Source organism: Apiospora kogelbergensis (assembly GCF_038363985.1).
Source record: "Apiospora kogelbergensis strain CBS 113332 chromosome Unknown utg000006l_segment0_segment0, whole genome shotgun sequence".
Lineage (NCBI taxonomy): Eukaryota > Fungi > Ascomycota > Sordariomycetes > Amphisphaeriales > Apiosporaceae > Apiospora > Apiospora kogelbergensis.
In genome coordinates this window covers 1,156,906-1,176,807 of record NW_027117423.1, presented here as the reverse complement: position 1 = coordinate 1,176,807, position 19,902 = coordinate 1,156,906, and the positions used below count along the sequence as shown (strand labels likewise).

General features: G+C 53.2%; 8 protein-coding genes across 8 annotated transcripts; 6 read left to right on the top strand and 2 right to left on the bottom strand.

Moving 5' to 3' along the window:
- The first annotated feature begins 1,152 nt into the window (after positions 1 to 1,152).
- Positions 1,153 to 3,266, top strand: PG998_009203 (ADP- ATP carrier protein). The gene is made up of 4 exons (XM_066876019.1): positions 1,153 to 1,453; positions 1,731 to 1,752; positions 1,881 to 1,957; positions 2,084 to 3,266. Exons 1-4 carry the CDS (start codon positions 1,415 to 1,417, stop codon positions 2,879 to 2,881), a joined length of 936 nt encoding a protein of 311 aa, XP_066728175.1. The 5' UTR covers positions 1,153 to 1,414; the 3' UTR covers positions 2,882 to 3,266.
- A 358-nt stretch (positions 3,267 to 3,624) lies between these two features.
- Positions 3,625 to 3,840, top strand: PG998_009202 (uncharacterized protein; the record flags this gene model as incomplete). The annotated part of the gene is made up of 1 exon (XM_066876018.1): positions 3,625 to 3,840. One exon carries the CDS (start codon positions 3,625 to 3,627, stop codon positions 3,838 to 3,840), a length of 216 nt encoding a protein of 71 aa, XP_066728174.1.
- A 10-nt stretch (positions 3,841 to 3,850) lies between these two features.
- PG998_009201 (Centromere X protein) lies at positions 3,851 to 4,231 on the top strand (the record flags this gene model as incomplete). The annotated part of the gene is made up of 2 exons (XM_066876017.1): positions 3,851 to 4,075; positions 4,184 to 4,231. 2 exons carry the CDS (start codon positions 3,851 to 3,853, stop codon positions 4,229 to 4,231), a joined length of 273 nt encoding a protein of 90 aa, XP_066728173.1.
- Positions 4,232 to 6,837: 2,606 nt separating this feature from the next.
- Positions 6,838 to 7,611, top strand: PG998_009200 (uncharacterized protein; the record flags this gene model as incomplete). The annotated part of the gene is made up of 1 exon (XM_066876016.1): positions 6,838 to 7,611. One exon carries the CDS (start codon positions 6,838 to 6,840, stop codon positions 7,609 to 7,611), a length of 774 nt encoding a protein of 257 aa, XP_066728172.1.
- Positions 7,612 to 9,187: 1,576 nt separating this feature from the next.
- On the bottom strand, positions 9,188 to 10,116 carry PG998_009199 (heme binding protein; the record flags this gene model as incomplete). The annotated part of the gene is made up of 2 exons (XM_066876015.1): positions 9,188 to 9,685; positions 9,775 to 10,116. The coding sequence occupies 2 exons, from the start codon at positions 10,114 to 10,116 to the stop codon at positions 9,188 to 9,190; spliced, it is 840 nt and encodes a 279-aa protein (XP_066728171.1).
- Positions 10,117 to 10,347: 231 nt separating this feature from the next.
- On the top strand, positions 10,348 to 14,277 carry PG998_009198 (heat shock protein 70-like protein; the record flags this gene model as incomplete). The annotated part of the gene is made up of 2 exons (XM_066876014.1): positions 10,348 to 10,384; positions 11,372 to 14,277. 2 exons carry the CDS (start codon positions 10,348 to 10,350, stop codon positions 14,275 to 14,277), a joined length of 2,943 nt encoding a protein of 980 aa, XP_066728170.1.
- A 1,680-nt stretch (positions 14,278 to 15,957) lies between these two features.
- Positions 15,958 to 17,428, top strand: PG998_009197 (uncharacterized protein; the record flags this gene model as incomplete). The annotated part of the gene is made up of 2 exons (XM_066876013.1): positions 15,958 to 16,334; positions 16,423 to 17,428. Coding segments are annotated over 2 exons (1,383 nt in total), but the record flags the coding sequence as incomplete, so codon positions are not given.
- A 1,644-nt stretch (positions 17,429 to 19,072) lies between these two features.
- PG998_009196 (uncharacterized protein) lies at positions 19,073 to 19,864 on the bottom strand (the record flags this gene model as incomplete). The annotated part of the gene is made up of 3 exons (XM_066876012.1): positions 19,073 to 19,496; positions 19,585 to 19,674; positions 19,803 to 19,864. The coding sequence occupies 3 exons, from the start codon at positions 19,862 to 19,864 to the stop codon at positions 19,073 to 19,075; spliced, it is 576 nt and encodes a 191-aa protein (XP_066728168.1).
- Positions 19,865 to 19,902: the final 38 nt, after the last annotated feature.

The following is a 19,902-nucleotide window of genomic DNA, read 5'->3' as shown; positions in this document are numbered from 1 at the left end:
AATGCGTGTCTGGACAATGCTAGACTGCTGATTGTAGCACGCAATCGGCTATGCGAGTAATGGTAGCAAAAGCTCGACTCGACCACCTCGATCAATTACTGTGTCAGGATATTTTCCAGATGGATGCAAACTTGTCCGTTCATCTGTGGCCGTTTCGCAAAGTGGTAGCCGAAAATCCCCATATTCCTTAGCTGGTACATGGGTGGCAGTGGCCCTTGTATAGCCGATACATGCACATTATTCCTGAGCAGAAAAGAACAGAAGAAAAAAACTCGATTCGGGTAGCAGAGAGACGGACCCCTGAAGCTTAGAGCGAAAGAAGATCCGCAGGGGCAGTCGTGGCCCAGGCCGGAAGTTAACTGATGCAAGGCTTGCCGCTCACCACTAATGGGCGAGAAGGAGAGAAAAAGGCTCAATTCATTCGATTGGCCTATTCTTCCCGACGCCCATATGGGAAAAGGTGTGTCGCGTGAACGAGAAGCGACGAGGTTGCGTGGAAGTCAGACGGAATGATTCCTGATCAACCTTATCTATCACAAGTGAAAATTTCGTCACACACATACGACTTCCCCATACAGTACACGTACAGGTACATCCTGTTGTAGATAGATGGAGATGCGGATCTGTGAATTGACTGGAGATTCCACTTTTCGTCACTTAGTTGCCTCTGGGAGTGAGGATGCTTCTGTAATCTTGCATGCGGTAGGCGGAATAGGTATTGTCAGGACCTGCCCAATGCAACCCGGGTAACAGGATGGGTGAAAAATAGAGCAGAGGACAGCATCATTCCGACATTCTCCGCGCCGGCCAGCCACTCACCCCTTGCCAATCGAAGGGCCCCACCCTTGGCGCCTCGCCCAGTAAGGGCCGGGTCTTGCCCAATCTGATTATCTGACACTGGAGTCGAGCCGGAGTAGAGCCCAGCAGAGCCCAGCAGAGCCCAGCAAAGGCCTACCTCAGGGCCCCCAGCCCACTGGAGCCCAGCCAGTCTTGGGCGTTGGTCCTCCCCCTCTACCCCCTCTACCCCCTCTACCCCCCTACACCCCCTACCGCCCCTACTCCCGCAAGCTGAGAGCGAGCTTGGTCAGTGGGATTGGGTGTAGATTTGGTGCCGACTGGGTGCAAACTGGGTGTGCAGTTGATACTTGTAGTGAAATTTGCGGTTAACCCGAGCTAGGTAGGTAGCTTGGGGCAGGTCCCACAGTAATTTTTCGAACGTGGCCATTTATTAGCTCTCAATCAAGTTCGCTTGAAACTTTTTCACTCTCCCTGTCCCATACCTCCAGACAAAGGGCAGTAGAAATATCCGCTGAACCACCACAGCATCTACGCTTTCCTTCTCTTCCACTCTTCTCATCTATTCATCCATCTCCCCTCAGTCTTTTCTCGTCGTTCAGAAAGACCTTCATTCACAATGTCTCCTCCTGAGAAGCAAAGCGTGCTCGGCATGCCGGTAAGTCTGACTTCCCACACACAACCCGAAAATTCCCTCGTGCTGCCCCCAACAGCCCCGACAGCCCGTAGCAGGCGGCGACGTGTCCAACTCATCCTCGCGGGCTGCATCCAGTGCTTCAATTGGTCTTGACCAATGCATTCGCAAGCTTTGCGCAGCTTTCTTGGCTGTTTTGATGCTTATCGTCACCCCTTCGGGCCCGGAGCGGCTGTCAGCAAAATTTTCTCCCACTATAAACTCAATTGAGGCACTTTTGCTAACATGATTTCTCTCATAGCCTTTCGTGGCCGACTTCTTGAGTAAGTCGCACTCGTGAACCTATTCGCTCGAACTCGATGCTATGACGAGCATTCCATCATCGTCTTCGCTCGATTCGGCCCGATATGATATCGACTCCGTTCTTACATGTGATACTGACAACCAATAGTGGGTGGTGTCTCCGCCGCCGTCTCGAAGACTGCCGCTGCTCCCATCGAGCGTGTCAAGCTCCTGATCCAGAACCAGGTAAGCATCCCCGCTGCCCTCAGTCGCTGTTCATCAAGGCTTGTTGGATTCAAGCCCAACGCCTCAATGAATGAGCCCGAGCTGAGGATTTGATGACTTGTATCATGCTAACGCACGAAATTACAGGATGAGATGTTGAAGGTCGGCCGTCTGGACCGCAAGTACGATGGTATCGGCGAGTGCTTCAAGCGCACCATCGCTGATGAGGGTGTCATGTCCCTCTGGCGTGGTAACACTGCCAACGTCATCCGTTACTTCCCCACCCAGGCCCTGAACTTCGCCTTCCGTGACAAGTTCAAGAAGATGTTCGGCTACAAGAAGGAGGTCGATGGATACGGCAAGTGGATGGCTGGTAACCTGGCCTCCGGTGGTGCTGCCGGTGCCACCTCGCTGCTGTTCGTCTACTCCCTGGACTACGCCCGTACGCGTCTGGCCAACGATGCCAAGAACGCCAAGAAGGGTGGTGAGCGCCAGTTCAACGGTCTTGTTGATGTCTACAAGAAGACCCTGGCCTCCGACGGTATTGCCGGTCTCTACCGTGGTTTCGCTCCCTCCGTTCTCGGAATTGTGGTTTACCGTGGTCTGTACTTCGGTATGTACGACTCCATCAAGCCCGTCGTCCTCGTCGGCAACCTTCAGAACAACTTCCTCGCCTCTTTCGCTCTCGGTTGGTGCGTCACCACTGGTGCCGGTATTGCCTCTTACCCTCTGGACACCATCCGTCGCCGCATGATGATGACCTCCGGTGAGGCCGTCAAGTACAACGGTACCATGGACGCTGCCCGCCAGATCGTCGCCAAGGAGGGTGTCAAGTCTCTCTTCAAGGGTGCCGGTGCCAACATCCTCCGTGGTGTTGCCGGTGCTGGTGTTCTGTCCATCTACGATCAGCTCCAGGTCATCCTCTTCGGCAAGGCCTTCAAATAAGCTAGTCGTCGAATAGACTTGGGGATGAAGAAGGAGGTGGTGGTGGTGTAATACAAGGTTACGCGACTCGGGACGAGTCAACAAGGAGCCGGCAAACGATCATGAATGATGGTTGTTGCGGCGGAGAGTTGTTTACAGGCATCACATTGCTGTGGCGTTCTGGACAGCCGTCTTTCCGGTCTGGGTTGACGGCAGGGCATGGGGTTCATGTCATGCAAGTCGATTCCCAGCCACTGTAATTTAGAGCACCTAGGCAATTCCTTTGACTGTATTTGTTTCTGCACACAACCTCCCCTGCTGGTTTTGACTTGAAAATGGTGTGGTCTGGTGTTTGTCTGGTTGCGCAGGTATAGACTTTTTCTGAATCAACATGATTTACCTCAACATCATCTGTTCTCATCTCTTGTAATCGCAACTGTATTAATCATGAGCCGCCTGTATTGGTTTTCACACGTGGTGGCCAGTTGGTACATGTTGTAGGCACTAAGTCTTGCAGTCGTATTCAAACACAAATTGTCGCGATGTTGTGATGTTCAAGTTCTTCGAGTTGAGTAAATCACAACACGGGTTCAGAGCTGCCAGGTGCCGGGCACTTGATGAGCAGAAAACACGGCCGTTTCCCAATCCCGACGCGTTCTTCCAGCATCTTCGCAACACGGCACTCTATCGAACAATCACATTGACAGTCTCTAGCAAATCGGACACTTCAATCGCGGTCGCTGCTGTTTACTGTCCGTAAAGCAATGTCGACCAACCCGTACAAAGCGCCACGGCCTCGTGGGCGCCCTGCGGGATCCACGGCAGGCGCAGGCAGCACCTCCAAATCCACGAAGGCGCCACCTGCGAAGGCAAAGGCGCCCCTCGCCAAACGGCCAGCTCAGCAGCGTGCCGCAGCAGCACAAGATGAGAGCGACGTGGATCCGTTCGCCGACTCGCAGCCGGGACCCGTCGTCGCGTGACGACGATATAATGGAGGTCGTGGATGACGATGACGAGGATGAGGACGATGACGACGTGGACCCGCCCAAGACGATTCCGCCGGAGCTGCTCACGAGGATCCTGCACACCTCCTTCGAGAAGGAGGGCACGCGCATCTCGAAGGATGCCAATAAGGCGGTCGCGCAGTACATGGACATCTTCGTGCGGGAGTCGATCGCTCGGGCGGCGTTGGAGAAGGAGGCTGGCTTTCTCGAGGTGCGTTCGTTCGTTGGCGAGTGATCGCTCTCCTTTCTCTTCACTCCAGATCTTTCCTCCCGCCGGACTAAGGGAGGAACGTTACCAGAGGCTGACAATCACCATCAGGTCGAGGATTTGGAAAAGGTTGCACCCCAGCTGCTTCTTGACCTGTAGATTAGTCGGGCGCCTCCGTTTTCTACATCAAATGCCATCTAACCTTCACCGAAATTTGTGGGTTCTGCGGTTGCTTTGGATCGGATCAGTCAACTTGCACCGACTATCAAGCGGCGGGCTATACTACACTCCTAGTACAAAGAGGAAGATAGTCGAGAGAATATGTCCGACAGATGCATGAGTGCGGCAGACCCGAAAAAGAACTAGAGGTCTTGACGAACACCGATGAAGGAGCTTTGCTCATCGGCCCATTATCGACAGATCAACACCAGAGAGCAGAACCGCCATAGCGTTGACGTGTCGGATCTACGAAACCAACTTGGCGTGTAGATCAAGCTGGACATGTCTGCAGTGAGGATCAACGGCGGCGTGGTTCTCAGGAGGGGACCTCCACATGTATGGCAGGTGGATAGCCATCGAACATGCAGTTTTGTTCGGGTGGGATGCCCAGATGGGCCAGTTCGCAGGCACGGCGTCACATATTGTATGCGCAGAGAGGCAACCTCCACGGGTCCGAGGGCGCGATGGCATTGCTGCCAGAAGTTCGGTACAATTACAGATGCATACAGAACAACCTAAACGGAGCAATAAGTCTCCATGATGACTATCTATCAGGCAACACCAACAGTGGTGCTTCGTCTCACATTGTAGCCCCGGCCAACAAATCATGCCTCTAATCTTGAAATAACACTATCCATCCCCATGTTACAAGACCTGACATTGGACGATGGTTATTGGTTACAACTGCAAGGACTTTCAAGCTGAAGACTGAACCTGTGCGTGGATGCATACGCCATGGCAATGGTCAGTATTTATAGCAGAGCTGTCAACGCAATCCGATTGTGGCTGTGAGTTGTTTTGTTTAGAGCTTATTATTCTTTAACTCAAAGTGCAACCAGGGCACAATTCAAGGAGAGAAGGGCGCCGACGAGTAAATAACGGCCAAGATCCATCCCATGTATCTGGCGTGCCCGGTATCCGTACAGATGTCGTCCGACTTCGATGCCAAGTAAACAACCCTGCGGCAAACTGGCGTACCGTCTTGGGTCCTTTTGCAAACAGGTCCTGGCTGCGGCCAGTCAGCGGCGTCTAGATAGTCTAAAACAAATCACGAATCAAGAAATGGGGGCTGTTGCCGACTGGTGTGCTGTCCTGCTGTACCCCGCGGGCGTTTTCTTGCGACATTGGCTGGTCGAGAAAACCCCCTTCCTCTGCCTGTCTGCCTTGATCCATTGATCGGGAAGAGGAAAGAGAAAAAAATAGACCAAAGTTGAGGCTCTTGCCAGGCCGGCGGAATGGCTGAAAAGGGCAAGGCCTTGCAGATTCGGGGGCTATGATTGGCCAAGAAGATGAGATGAAACCAGTCAGGTTTGGGACATGTAACACTCCTGGGCCTTTCTGAAGCAGCATCCGAGCGCCCCTCGTCCTGCGAAACCCTGGCCGTTGTTCGCTTACACGACCCTTGTGCCTTCACCCCCGAAGTTGCTGCCAATACCACGACGCTTAGTTCAGTTAACCTTAATCCGGCTGCGTCCACGCCCGAACTACCAGACCACCTCCAGATCCTCTAGCCTCCCAGTCTGCCGTCTGTGCCTTAACTTTGCCCAGTCATTTCATTTTAGCCATGAGGCCTTCCCCACAATCATGGAAACATTGTCGAGATTCGATGCGACTCGAGATGTCAGTAGGGAGTAGGGGTCGTAACAGAAACGGCCACGCGGCCCAGTTTTACATATTCCCTGCCTCACTTGAACAAGCAGAAGGACTCAAGTCGAAAGACGCGAAGCTGTTGCTGCTGTACTGCACTCGAGCATCTTATTACGTCGCCGTCTTGCAGGCTACACAATCCCAATCAGATGAGACCGTGGCAATTACTCAAATAGGATGTGCATACGTCAGCCCACGCGGCTTCGGCTTCCACGGCAAGAGCAAGGCGCAGGACGAGAGACTTGCTGCACTTTAATTTTATTTGGTCTAATATCTGATATGTTTATAGCTTCCGGCACGCGATGGCAAGCGATAGCCGCTATACTGGCATCCGGGGGGGCTATGTAGCTGTCAAGCCTCATCGGCGCTCGCGGATGTCCAGTTGCCAGTGGGAGCTGGCTTGGCGTGGGCGAGAGCAGCGTATTCAGGCGGACCAGTATCCGCTGGGCACAATACATACATATGACTAGAGTCGGTCATGTCTTCAACCGGCAGAGGCCAAGGCCTGTGGTCCAAACGCGTTTCACTGGATCTATGGTGTGAATAGCGTGGCCACCCCTGCAACCCCCGGGTGCCCATCAGATTCCCAACGGCCAGGGTGTGGTTCACCATGAGACGCTCGATGGCAATCCGGCCTTTTAAATTCATGCTGAGCGCCCATCTAGGTTTCCTCTCTTTCTTCCCTTCCCTCTCCAGTCACTCTCAGTTACTCCAGGTCCTATTACGACGTTTTCCGTTTCTAGTCCTCTTCTTTTCTTCTTCTTCCCAACCGTAATCTTCTCCTCAAAGGCTAGTCCTTCGAAAAGCGCTAGACGCTCTATTACACGATACACCCTCTCTCTTAAACCCCACCACTTAAAACCAACCCTTTTTGATATATATCTCTATTATTAGTCAAGATGCAGTTCACAACTCTTGCTCTCTCCACCCTGATGGGTCTCGCCACCGCACAGAAGGTTCACGTCGTGTCGGTCGCCTCGGCAAATAACTCCCTCATCTTCATGCCCGACAACATGAAGGCGGCCAAGGGTGACATGGTCCAGTTCCAGTTCCGCGGCGGCAACCACAGCGTGGTCCAGTCCACCTTCGACGCGCCCTGCATGCCCATGAACATGGCTGCCGGCGCCGGCAACTCCTCCGCCGGAGCCAAGGCCTCCGCCGGTATCTTCTCCGGCTTCCAGCCCGTCGCCGCCAGCAAGGCCATGGGTATGCTTCCCACCTACACCATCATGGTCGCCGACGAGAAGCCAATGTGGTTCTACTGCTCCCAGGGCAAGCATTGCCAGGCTGGTATGGTCATGGTCCTGAACGAGAACACCTCAGCCAACGCCACCCGCTCTCTCGCCAACTACAAGGCCCTTGCCAAGAAGGCCACTGCCAACGTCACCCCTGCGGGTGGTGCTGCTACTGGCGGCTCTGCCGGCGGCAACTCCACCACCGGCGGCGGCTCTGGTTCCGGCTCTGGCTCTGGCTCCGGCTCTGGTTCTGGTTCCGGCTCTGGTTCCGGCACTGGAAGTGGCAGCGGTACTGGTTCCGGTGCCGGCTCCGGCACTGGCTCTGGATCCGCTCCCGGCTCGCAGACTTCTACCCCCACTACCGCCGGCGCTTCCACTGCTGCCGTGTCGACCGCGCTCAGCCTGCTCGCCATGGCTGCTGCCTCGTTCATGCTTTGAACGGTTGTCTGCGTGGACATTTGAGGGCTTTCAAGAGAACCAGAAAAAGAAAAAGAACAACAAACATACATCCAACCATCTCAACAAACAGCAAGCTGTTACGCCTGGCGAGGACTCTAATAATCACATGCAATGCTCGGGTTTCTTTCTCTGGGCAATGCTACTCCGTGTCGACTCCGCGCCGACCGGTGCTTTATCAACGTCAAGTCGCCCTCCGCCGGGTTCTCGCCATAGCAGATATTGGTTGTTGTTGACGATGAGTTGAAGACGATATATATAATGAAGAGATCAAGTACATGGAAACAGGTTTCCTGGGTGCAGCATCTGGAACTACAAGCTTTATTCCTTGTTCCAGTGGCGGTGGATGTTTTTGGGGGAGAGCGAGAAGAGATAAAGAGAGGCAAATGCTGCTGATGGGAGGTGTTTCTGCGTGCTGTTTTCCCGTCTCTTACAACGCATGCATTCATCGTTCGTCATCATCAAATTCCTATACCCTAGAGATCGAAACGTCGGATCTGTACCTGTTTTTGTAATATACATTCACATACACAAAAACCTGTTCTCTATATGACATCTGTGATTAGCTCTGACCTGCAAGTAATTTTACTGATGTTAGCTCCGAAGCGATAGCTAAACCCTACAGATTCATTGAGGATGGATTTAGGTGTTGTAAGTGAGATTCTGCGTAGCTTCTGGTGCACCACCGAATGGCATTTGAGCTCAGGGGGCTTAGGTAGGAAGTACATTTGTTGCTGCCTTCCCTCGATCCAGATCAAACTCACAACCCGTTTCCTTGGGTCTTGGCCTGACAAGACTTGTGAGATCGTCCAGCCAAAAATCTTGGTGATTAACTGAAGAAACGGTGACGCTCATGATGCTGCTGCCATTATTCGCCATCCTGGCCTATGCATTCAAACCAGATAGCGTCTCTCGCTTGGGTTGAACATCATTGATCATTGTCTTGCCGAGAATATGGTGAATGAATATTAGCTTAGGGTATTCCTTACCTAGCTCTCCTACATGGGATATGTATCCCTTCAGAATTTGTAGAACCTCCTAGGCCTGTGTATTTGTCAAGTCTAGCAATGCCATTTCTCTCATCTCATGAAGTCAAATTTCTCTTGGCAGTATAGATTGGAAATTTAAGGACGAATATATAGTCACATCCCCTTTGAAGCGCAATGGTATTGGCTGGGGTGTAAGTACACAAGAGACAAAATGTACGTCCCTTGACTTCTTTGCAGTGTGAGGTGATACACGAAAGCTTCTTGATTATATTACAATAGCTTTACACGTTAGTTCCTCCTAAAGTCAAAGGCACTACCCAGCGGAGGTTGATGGTCACATCCAGTCGTTTTGACTTGATAAAGGGGTAAACAATATACCCAACCTGTTATTCTAACATGTCAAAACCCTGTTTGCCTTCTTCGCATTTAGTTATACACCGAGTTCGAAAAAACCGACCACACAACGTAGTTTCCTTATACAAATAAGCCCAACACTTGCGCGACAAGTAACCAGGACTACTTTGGCCCCATAACCGAGTCAGCCTCGTCTGTTTCATTTGACTTCTTGCCTATTGCCCCGGCACCTTCCTCTTGGGCCTCTGCTGCTGAGCAGCATCGCACAGCTTCTTGCGGGGCTCTTTCTCCAGCCAGCCCGGCTCACGGCGGACGGTGCCGACCTTGTGGTACTTGTCGCTGCGAGCGAAGAAGTTGCTCCAGTGCTCGAGGGCCTCGAAGACCTTGCGCTCGGCCTCTTCGCGTTCTTGGCTCTTGAGGGTGGCGAGCTCGGCCGTGGTGTATTTGTTGTCCACCGCCGGGTCGTCCAGCGGGACGAACATCTCCTCGACCCCGCGGAGGTCCGCTGTGCGGTCGTCGGCGAAGCAGCCCGTCACGAAGCCGCGCGACGCGTCCACGCCTGCAAAGATGTTGTAGGAGCCGCCCGGGCCGTAGGTGCGGCGGTTCGCCGTCACGTCGTAGATGGTGCCGTTAATGGCAAGGTAGATTGGGGATTCGGGGTCGCGACCGTCGAATTGCGCGAGCTCCTCGAGGCTGAGCTGAAGAGGTGCCGCCTATATTGCGCCGCAGCCCAGATTAGTACGAATGTCGTTCAAACTTCAATGCCGATAGGGGCCAAAGAGGCGCAAACATAGAAACGTACGAAATGTGATTTCCACCAGTTGACCTGCAGGTACTTGGGAGGGTTCTTCATCCCCCAGGTGTAGGTCTCGCCGCCCGAGATCAGGTAGCTCAGGCCCGCCGACGCCAGGAGGAGAAACGTAATCACGCGCACGATGTCGAGCCAGGGCGTGTACCCATCGTGGTCCTCGTCTTCGGTCTCGAGGCGGGCCTTGGGCGTTGGCTTGGCTTTAGGTTCGGGAATCACTTCCACGTCTTCTTCGGTTGCGGAAGACTCGGCCGGAGTGGGCTCGACTGCTGCGGCTTCACTGGCTTCCTGCGCCGCCTTCTTGCGCTGCCGGACGGAGCCCCGGGTTTCTGGCATTTTGCGGTGGGAGGCACGCGCCACGACAGTACACGAAGCTGGCGATTGGACAAGAATCTGTGGTTTGCAATTTGTCTCGGTTTGAGTCAATTGTCCAGCAAGAAAGCAGGGAGTCACGGTCGTTGATATAAGAGCAGAGGGAGTGAGTGGGATGATGATCAGAAAGTACGAGCTTCAGATCTGACGACAAGCCCAGATTGGCATTACGAGGTGCTTTTACCTCGTGCTTGAATGGCTCCGGACCCTGGAGCCCCGCTTTCCGCCGGTCGTCTGTTTCGGGCTCTCGGGGAGCTACGAGCCACGAGGACAGGAACAAGGGCAACACATGTTACACAAGTACGTGACACGTATATGATAGGCACATTGTAGGATATGCTTACGGTGCATACATTTGGAGATAAAGCTCAATACATAAACATAACAAATGTCGATCGTTCCCGCCCAGTCCAACCCGCTATTGTGGGTTGCTTCTCTGCTGCTAACCAGGTTGATGCCTCTAACTACCTCAAGAGCACACTAGTTCGGAAGAGGCGCTGAACCCAAGGCTCGATGGAATGCAGGATTGGAATCGGTGCAGCGCGTGCTTCAAGCTGTGATGTAACTGAAGCCATCAAGCATGTAGCACTTGTATGTGAGTCTGCGGAATACTACAGTAGCCCCAAGGCACTTAACAGGTCGAGGGGCAGCGGGAAACAGGCGCCGAATCAGAAACCAGTTGGCACCCCCCTCCTGGCCCCTGCTGTCGATGGGCCAATCAGAGGCAGAATTGTGTCCCGAGTAGGGGTCTCTTTGTTCCTTACTGTTCCAAGCTGCCTATTAGCTGTCCTCTTCTGACGGCATCGCAAAAAGCTTTGGTAAATGTGAATAATTAGTTGGTGGGATGATTGCATAGCTGTCCAGAATTAGGTAACCCATTACCTACCACCTACCACCCGCGGCCTTCTATTCACCGTCTCGGACAAGAGGACAGATTCCTTACGACGACAGGCCTGGGGCTTTACATATTGATCAAGACGTCCCGCAGCCCGCTTTGAGTGGATTTCCTGCCCGTCCTCCTGCTTCCCTAAATCTAAATCGTTGTGCTTCTTGCTTGCTTCAATTCGCTACTTTGAAGCTGGTTCCGCAACATTACTAGCAGGCGACAGATTCGCCGAACAGGCATTGCCACAACCATGGTGAACATATCATCCCCACGCAGCATTCTGCTCTGCGTGGCCTTCCCTTTTCTCGACAAATGTGTCTGCTGTAGCTGCAGTTCTCGGTGTCGACCTGGGAACCGAATACATCAAAGCCGCCCTTGTCAAGCCCGGCATCCCTCTCGAGATCGTCCTGACCAAAGACTCGAGAAGAAAAGAAACCTCCGCCGTCGCCTTCAAACCCTTCCAGAATGCCCCCAAGTCGGGTGCATACCCCGAACGCGCCTATGGCTCCGATGCCATGGCTCTCTCGGCTCGCTTCCCTAGCGACGTCTACCCCAACCTGAAGACCCTCTTGGGTCTACCCGCCGACGATGCGCTGGTGTCAGAATACATGACCAGACACCCTGCCCTGCAACTGGAGAAGCACAAGAGCCGCAACACTGTCTGCTTCAAGAGCAAGACGTTTAGCGCCGAAGAAGACGCCTGGATGGTTGAGGAGTTACTGGCTATGGAGCTCCAGAGCATTCAGCGCAATGCCGAAGCCCTTGCCGGATCCGACACCCTTGTTCGCTCTGCCGTTATCACCGTGCCCCCGTTCTACACCGTCGAGGAGAGGCGCGCAGTCCAGATGGCTGCTGAGCTGGTTGGTCTCAAGGTCCTCTCGCTCATCAGTGACGGCATGGCGGTCGGCCTAAACTACGCCACCAGCCGACAGTTCCCCAACGTCAACGAAGGCGCAAAGCCCGAGTACCATATGGTCTTCGACATGGGTGCCGGCTCTGCCAAGGCTACCGTCATGAGGTTCCAGTCCCGCACCGTCAAGGACATCGGCAAGTTCAACAAGACAGTCCAGGAGCTCCAGGTCGTGGGTAATGGCTGGGACCGGACTCTGGGAGGTGATGCTTTGAACTATCTCATCCTGGACGATATGGTGTCGCAATTTGTTGACAGCCCCGCGGCCAAGAAGGCGTCGGTCAAGGTCGAGAGTGTACAGAAACACGGTCGGGCTTTGGCCAAGCTCCTGAAGGAAGCCGAGAGACTACGACACATCCTCAGTGCCAACACTGATTCTCGGGGCAGCTTCGAGGGTCTCTACGATGACATCGACTTCAAGTACAAGATCACTCGCGCAGATTTTGAGAAGATGGCCGAAGCACACGCCGACAGAGTTGGCGCCGCGGTTCAGAAAGCTTTGGATGCTGCTGAGCTGGACATCTCCCAGCTGGATTCCATCATTCTTCACGGAGGTGCTTCTCGTACGCCCTTCGTCCAGAAGGCTCTTGAGAAGATCGCAGGAGGCGACAAGCTCCGTAGCAACGTCAACTCGGATGAGGCTGCTGTATTTGGAGCCGGTTTCCGCGCGGCTGAGCTCAGCCCCAGCTTCCGCGTTAAGGAGATCAAGGTCGCAGATGCCGCTGGCTACTCTGCTGGCATGAAGTGGACCAACCCTCAGGGCAAGGCCCAGCAGCAGCGACTATGGACCGAGAGATCAGTTTTGGGTGCTACGCCCAAGGAGGTCACCTTCGCAAACCACGAGGACTTGACTGTCGCTTTCTACCAGCAGGTTCCTTCTGCCGGCGGTGCGGTGGACAAGGAGACCAAGACATTCACCACCAAGAACCTTACTGCAACCGTTGCCCAACTTGTGGAGAAGAATGGCTGCAGGAATGAGGACATCCAATTCAAGGTCAAATTACAGCTGCGAGCCGACGATGGCGAAGTTGATGTTGTCAAGGCCTCCGTCGAGTGTGAAGCCGAGGCCGACAAGGAAGGTCTTATGGATGGCGTCAAGAACCTCTTTGGGTTCGGCAAGAAGGACCAGCAGCCGTTGAAGGATGGCGAGGAAGGCCCCGAAGACGCCGAGTCTTTCTCCACCACAACCTCCACGGATACCACTAGTTCTTCTACGAGCGAGTCCGCCACCACTACATCAGCCGAAACTGCCTCTGCTGAGTTGGAGGATGCGGCCAAGCCCAAGAAGACCCAGCTCGTTGTCGTTCCTGTCGACTTTGAGCTTGAAAAGGTCGGAGTGCCCGAGCTCACCAAGACGGAACTCACCTCGGCGAAGGCCCGTATCAAGGCTTTCGAGATGTCAGACAAGTCGCGTCGCGCTCGTGAGGAGACTCTGAACCAGCTTGAGGGCTTCACCTACAAGGTCCGCGATCTTTTGGACAGCGAAACCTTTGTTGCCACTTCTACTAAGAAGGAGCGCGCAGCATTGGAGAAGAAGGCCGGCGAGGTTAGCGAGTGGCTCTACGACGATGGCGCCGATGCCACGCGTGACCAACTCAAAGCACGCCTCAAGGGACTCAAGGATCTGGTGAACCCAGTCGAGAAGAGAATTAAGGAAAAGACGGAGCGACCCGAACTCGTCAAGTCACTGCGTGGCGTTCTTAACCAGACGTCCACTTTCATTGACCAGATCCAGAAGCAGATTGCCGAGGCTCAAGCCTGGTCCTCGTCTGTCGCAGCTAGCGCTTCTACCGCGACATCTGACGTGAAAGAGTCTGTCACTGCCGCGCCCTCCAAGGGCTCTGATGACTTTGATGGCCTCGAAGATGACGCCACGGCATCTACGACCACCACGGCCACCCCCGAGGACCGTGGCCCCGTCCCAGTCCTGTATACCCTTGAGGACTTGAAGGAGATCACGGAGCTTTCCAAGTCTACTGTCGACTGGTTGGAAAAGAAGATGGCCGAACAGGCCAAGCTTGCCGAGACGGCCGACCCCGTCCTCACCGTTGATGAGATCGCCAAGAAGACCAAGAAGCTCGAACAGGTCGGCATGCAACTGGCGATGAAGGCGGTGAAGAACTACGATTCCAAGGGAGGGAAGAAGTCCAAGAAGACCGGCAACAAGTCGTCCAAGAAGTCAGCCGGCACCAAGACGGGCACGGCCGCCAACTCGGACCCCACGATAAATGCCGAGGAGATCGAGCAGATGATCAAGAAGATGGCGGCCGAGCAGTCACAGAAGGACAAGGAAAAGGAGAACAGCAAGCCCAAGCACGACGAGCTGTAATACACAATACAAATACATACAGTAGTAGCAGTTAGCCGGTAGAAGCAAACAAAGTATAGACTCTTTTTACGAACGCAATATTAGATGCAAGCATCCACAAACGACCAGGACAGATCTAGTCTATCTCTTGCACCGCCATCGTATTCTCGGGTAGCTAGAATGATGCTCCGGGTTGCTCAGGCAATTGTTTCTTGTTCTTCTCGGTGATTTGTGCCCCTGAAGGGCTATCGCCAAGGTTGTACCAACGCAGGCCGAGCCTTCAACTTCATGGAGGGGCGTGAAGTTGTCAAACAACGAGGGTGGATACTGTACCACGACATATGTTATAGCGCACACTACAAGCAAACAAGACGTCGTACAGACCCTCGTTGACCTGCTTGTTTGTCACGCCCCAAAAGCCTAACTGTGTTTGTGCCGCCGTCGCCAGGCCGTGGTGGACCGGAACACAACACCGCTAAGATGGACAGCCACATATGTCTAAGCACGTTGGTCAGCGTTGGGATTTCCATTCCTTGGTCCGTGTCGCTGCATCTCAAACCATGTCGGCAGCCGCTTAGACGGTTTCCTCTTTCGAGTTGGATGTTTTCTTGGGGACGGAACGGACGGGACGGGTTGACGGGCCCGCAACTAATGATGATGACGATGATGATAACGATGGAGTGTGATGGAGTGACACACGGCAGTCGAGCCTATGCCCTTCCAACCTCCTGGCATTCTTTGAGTGCCAAACGGGGAGGGAAGGCCCAATCAGCAGTATGCCTGTCATACTAGCCTAAGCCCAATATCTTCCTGTAGATGATATCTAGGTGATTTGTGGCGAATTCCGCTCATTCCTACCACAGTACACAGAGATCTTGGTGAACGGTCAAAGAAGTTGGCTGAATCTACTCTGCTGTTTAGCTAGCTCCTTCTGCCATTCGGCAAACGAAGAGCACCGAATGCGCAAGGATGACGGAATAGAATCTATCTTGGACACGAGGCTTGCCCGACACTGCTCGGCTACGAACCTTGGCTACCATGGCATGGCTTTTACTTGCACATCCAACGTAGCTACATGCCCGTAGCTGGCCCGCCATACTCCTGATTCACATCGTATCCATCACCGTCAGGGATGGCAATCTCTCCTCGGCGGCAGTCGGGGCAGCTGCAACAAAACTGAAGGCGAGGCGAGGCAGACGGTGACCAGGCTGCAGACCAACATTAGTTAACATATAGCATCCCATGTGCGACCTGTCTACCGTACATGTATTCTCTACTTGAACCTTTCTGACTTACACGACATCCCCCCAACCCACCTTTAATTCCGTCCAACACCACCCCTCCAATTCTATTTCGATGTGAGGCACCGCCTTGGCACTCGCGTCACGACATCTCACTTTCTCTCCATCTGGGTTCTTCTCCTTTGGCCCGATATCTGACACTCGGGGTTTGCGGTTTAAGACTCTATAAGAGCGTGAGCCCGTTTGTTGACCCAAGCTGTCTCTCTGTCCGTTTGCACCTTCCTACTTTCCTCTGACAAGTTGGGCCACATCTTTCACTTTCACTTTCACTTCCACCTTTCACCTTCCTCCTTCCATAATTATTCACGGCATCCTCACCCCAGTCAGTTCTTTAACTTCGCAACTGTTCTTTTCCAATCTTCCCAGCACTCCCCCTCCCAGTCCAAGTAGACAGACAAGCATGGCGGGCTTTACACATATCTGCCTGGTGGCAGCCATGTGCCTGACCTTCTTCTCCGCCTTCGTTGCATCTGTTCCTGTCGTCGACAGCTCTACCTTCTCCGCCTCTGTCGCCTCTAGCATCAAGCGTCATGCCCATGTCGACCCTCGTGTTCAGTACATGCGTACTTTGGCCAAGTACAACATCCCCGTCCCTGAGAAACTGCGAAAGATCGCCGCCCCAAAGATCGCAGCCTCCAAGCTGGCCGAGGCCAAAACCGATGATGATCCCCTTCAGACCGTTTCCGAAGATGGCGATGAATATTTCATCGCCCCCATCGGTGTCGGAAATCCTGCGCAGCAGCTCTATCTGGACTTCGATACGGGATCTTCAGACTCGTGAGTGAAACTTTTCAATGCCGTACTCATTGTGACTAGCTAGGCCTCTAGAAAGGACCGCACTTACTAATTAATGTAATCTGTCTAGCTGGGTTTTCTCGACCGACACTGATGTGAGCGAGGTCAACGGCCAGACCATCTGGGACCCACGCAAGTCGTCCACCGCGGTCCTCCTTCCCAACACCACCTGGGAGATCTTCTATGGAGATTTTTCCAGTTCATCAGGTTTAGTCTACAAGGACAAACTTACTCTCGGCTCCCTTGAGATCACCAACATGACTATCGAGTCGGCCCTAGACGTATCGAGCACTTTCTCCAAGGACTTCAAGATGTCGGGACTCCTGGGACTGGCCTGGCCCAGCATTGCACAAACCACCCCCGTGCAGGACGTTCTGCTCGATTATCTCCCACAGATCCTCAAGCAGCCCCTCTTCACTGTCGACTTGAGGCACAACAGCGATAAAGGCTCCTACAACTTTGGATATATTGATCATGACCTCCATGGCTCGCAAATTCAGTATATCGACATCGACAACAGCGAAGGCTTTTGGGGCGTGCAAATGACTGGCTACGCAATCTCTGGTCAAGATGTCCGCTATGAATTCTCTACTCCCAAGAATGTCATCGTGGACACTGGCACCACCCTTTTTTACGCCCCCCAATCTGCAGTCCAGGACTACTTCAGGGCCATACCCAATGCCAACTTCTCTAACGATGCCTATGGCTACATTTTGCCCTGCAACGCGACACCACCCGACTTCATCTGGGAGCTCGGTGACTCCACAGGCGAGCGCATCGTTGGTCGGATCCCCGGAAACTACATCGCCTACCAGACCGTCAATGACACTCTTGGAGAGGATGAGCCCTGGCAACCCTCTTTCGAGGGGCAATGCTATGCTGGTCTGCAGAGCTTGGGTGGATTCTCGAGCCCCGAAGGTATCCTTGGCGATATTTGGTTGAAGGCCGGCTTTCATGTGTTCGACGTGGCCAACAAGAAGTTTGGCACGGCGCCTAAGCCCCTGGATTCTACCAACAAGAAGCTGGGACATTACCGCCGAGACAAGGTTCCCTTCTACCGCAAGAAGAAGATTGAGGTGTAAGAGGCTATAGGGTGAAGCTTCATGATTGGCAACGAGCTGGGTGAGATAGGATCGGGCCTTAATACTAGAGAGTGCGATGATTTGCTTAGATAATCATCACGGCTTGATCGTGGATTTGTTCTTTATGGAGAAATATGGTCGGATCAACTCGATCTCGACTGATTGATGGTATAATAAGACACACTTCGCGATATTTTGCCTCTACCATCTCTTCACCCGTAAAAGTGTTCTGTGATTACGCGTGGTATAGCATTCTGCAGCGTCTCTATTTCACGGTGTTCATATACTTCAGCCACCCTTGCGATTAATAAACATGATATGCCACCAACTACTCCAATATTTGTGAGCCTAGTCGATCGCCAAGAGCCGACACTACTTACGTAGAAAGTCACACGGGGTTGTCGTGCCATCTCAATACTACAGAAGGTAGCGCTGGGGAGCAGCATCTGATGTGCTAATTGCCTTAAGCCCCCTTAGCTGCTAGATGTCGGCCTGCTGTCATGGTAGGATTATATACCCCATGGTCTACACTACGGAAACCAGCGTAAACCCTCGCCATATATATCCAATTGATTTAGAAGCCGTTTCTTAATTACATGCGATTTTGGCAATGAAGATGCTAACTCACATGAACTTGCGACAAAATCATGCAAGTGCCTGTACAATACAGGCGTATGGTTCCACCGAGATTTGAACGTACAAGTTTTGTGTTTTTATTGTATTGTATCCAGGAAAATGCTTCGAAGCTCTTCACCCTCCGATGCTCTATAACCAGTATTTACAATGAAACCAGTCAAATGTGGGATGTTCCATAACTCTCCCATGTTTGCGACGGCAATGCCAGCAATGACAACAATGCTAGATAAACAAATGATGAATGCGGTGTCCAGTATCGCCAACTCCTTAGCATTCCCTCCCTCCCCGATTCCCAGGGAAAGCTTTCGTTCTATAGATCGTACTCAGGTGTACCAACCCGCAAGCTGATGTCGCCTGCTAGGTTCCCCAAGGGACCTGCTGCTAACCGTACTCCTCCCACCCTACCTCCCCCTTGTGTGAATATTGTGTAATGCGTTACATACAGCTCATGCTCCAGGTGCCCGAGGCCGTTTTTACTCAAGAAGAGTGGGCAAGCCATTGGAGGGTTGGCCTTCGTTTTGAATGAATCGTCGTGAAAAAGAAGATTGTCGAGGGAATATTATGTGACGACGAGAGACGCCGTAAAATGCCACGATTGGACCAAAAGGGATCGTCTCCCTCTAGTAGTAAAACGAGGGTATATGTTTAATTGTGTGTGTGTGACGAGCAGCCAATGCTGTCGAGTGCGCTCGTCATGAGATGCCAAAAATCGAAAAGTTGTTCATGTTCGTTCGTAAGAAGCCACTTATCTGTGTCTCGTATCCGGTTGTGTGAAGTGTAGCTGATTGCCGGTAGTTGTGCTGCTGTTGTTGTTCCTTGCTGACTGCCAAGCCAATGAGGGAATCCGTCGACTCGTCTTCCGCGGGGCACACCGATGAGAACTCCGCCGGGGCAGTGGTGTGAATCGCAGGACAGCAACGTAAAACAAGAGTAGCAAGCACAGCCGTACAGCAACAAGCAGAAGTCGACGACGCTTTGAAGGGGCAGGACGAACAAAGCAGATTAAGAATCGCGGTCACCATCTTTGGAAACAAGAACCATGTCAGTAAAACTTTGTGTCGCGATGCCATTCATGCCATAGTGATGTGATTGGGGGAAGGTGAATGCTGTGGAGGGATCAACGAGCTCGTATTCACCTTCACTGGCTGTGGGAGTCGGCGGCATAGCCCCGCCATGCGCGGGTGCTTGCTGAGGCTGTTTGGCCGTACCTGGTCTGGACGTACCCATGGATCTCTGGGCGGCCACGTCCTTGTCTGCGGCGGCTTGCCCGAAGGCATTGCCGACAGCCTGGCGCTGGCTCGCCGATGGCGCGCCTACTGCTCCGGTTTGTTGCTGGCCGCTGCTTCGCTTCAGGCGGTCCTCCATCTCCTTGATGCGCTTCTCGAGGGCCTCGAGCTCCGAGGTGTGGGTTGTGACCTTCTCCTTTCTGTTGGTTGTGGCATCTAAGTCAGCTAGCTGTTCTCATTGCGGCGAAGGGCAGACAGGCGCTGCTTGCGCATTTCAGGAAAACGGACCTCTTGTTGAGTTGCTCGTCCAAGTCGGCCACGCTGTTGTCGATCCGGAAGATGTCCATAAGCTCTGCGCTAAAGGAGCGGGCAATTGTGCTGTATCGAGGCGAAAGCTGTTAGTCTCATGCCCGTCCAATGCGAATGGTGCTCTGTGGTGGGCTTAGGACGACACGTCCCAGCCAAAGCCCGTTACAGAAAACGGATGGGCATTGTGCGTTACTCACGATTGAGGACGGCGGCCATTGGGCTGCCAGTCGCGGTCGAGTTCCTCGTCGGTGGGGTTCATGGTGACGGGATCCGGTAGGAAAGTAATTTTGTCGGTTG

What these genes read in the sequence shown, in the direction of transcription:
- PG998_009203 (XM_066876019.1), top strand. Translation starts at nt 1,415, where the DNA reads ATGTCTCCTCCTGAGAAGCAAAGCGTGCTCGGCATGCCG. An exon ending in AAAGCGTGCTCGGCATGCCG is followed by an intron (nt 1,454 to 1,730) that starts GTAAGTCTGACT and finishes TTTCTCTCATAG; the next exon opens with CCTTTCGTGGCCGACTTCTT. An exon ending in TTTCGTGGCCGACTTCTTGA is followed by an intron (nt 1,753 to 1,880) that starts GTAAGTCGCACT and finishes GACAACCAATAG; the next exon opens with TGGGTGGTGTCTCCGCCGCC.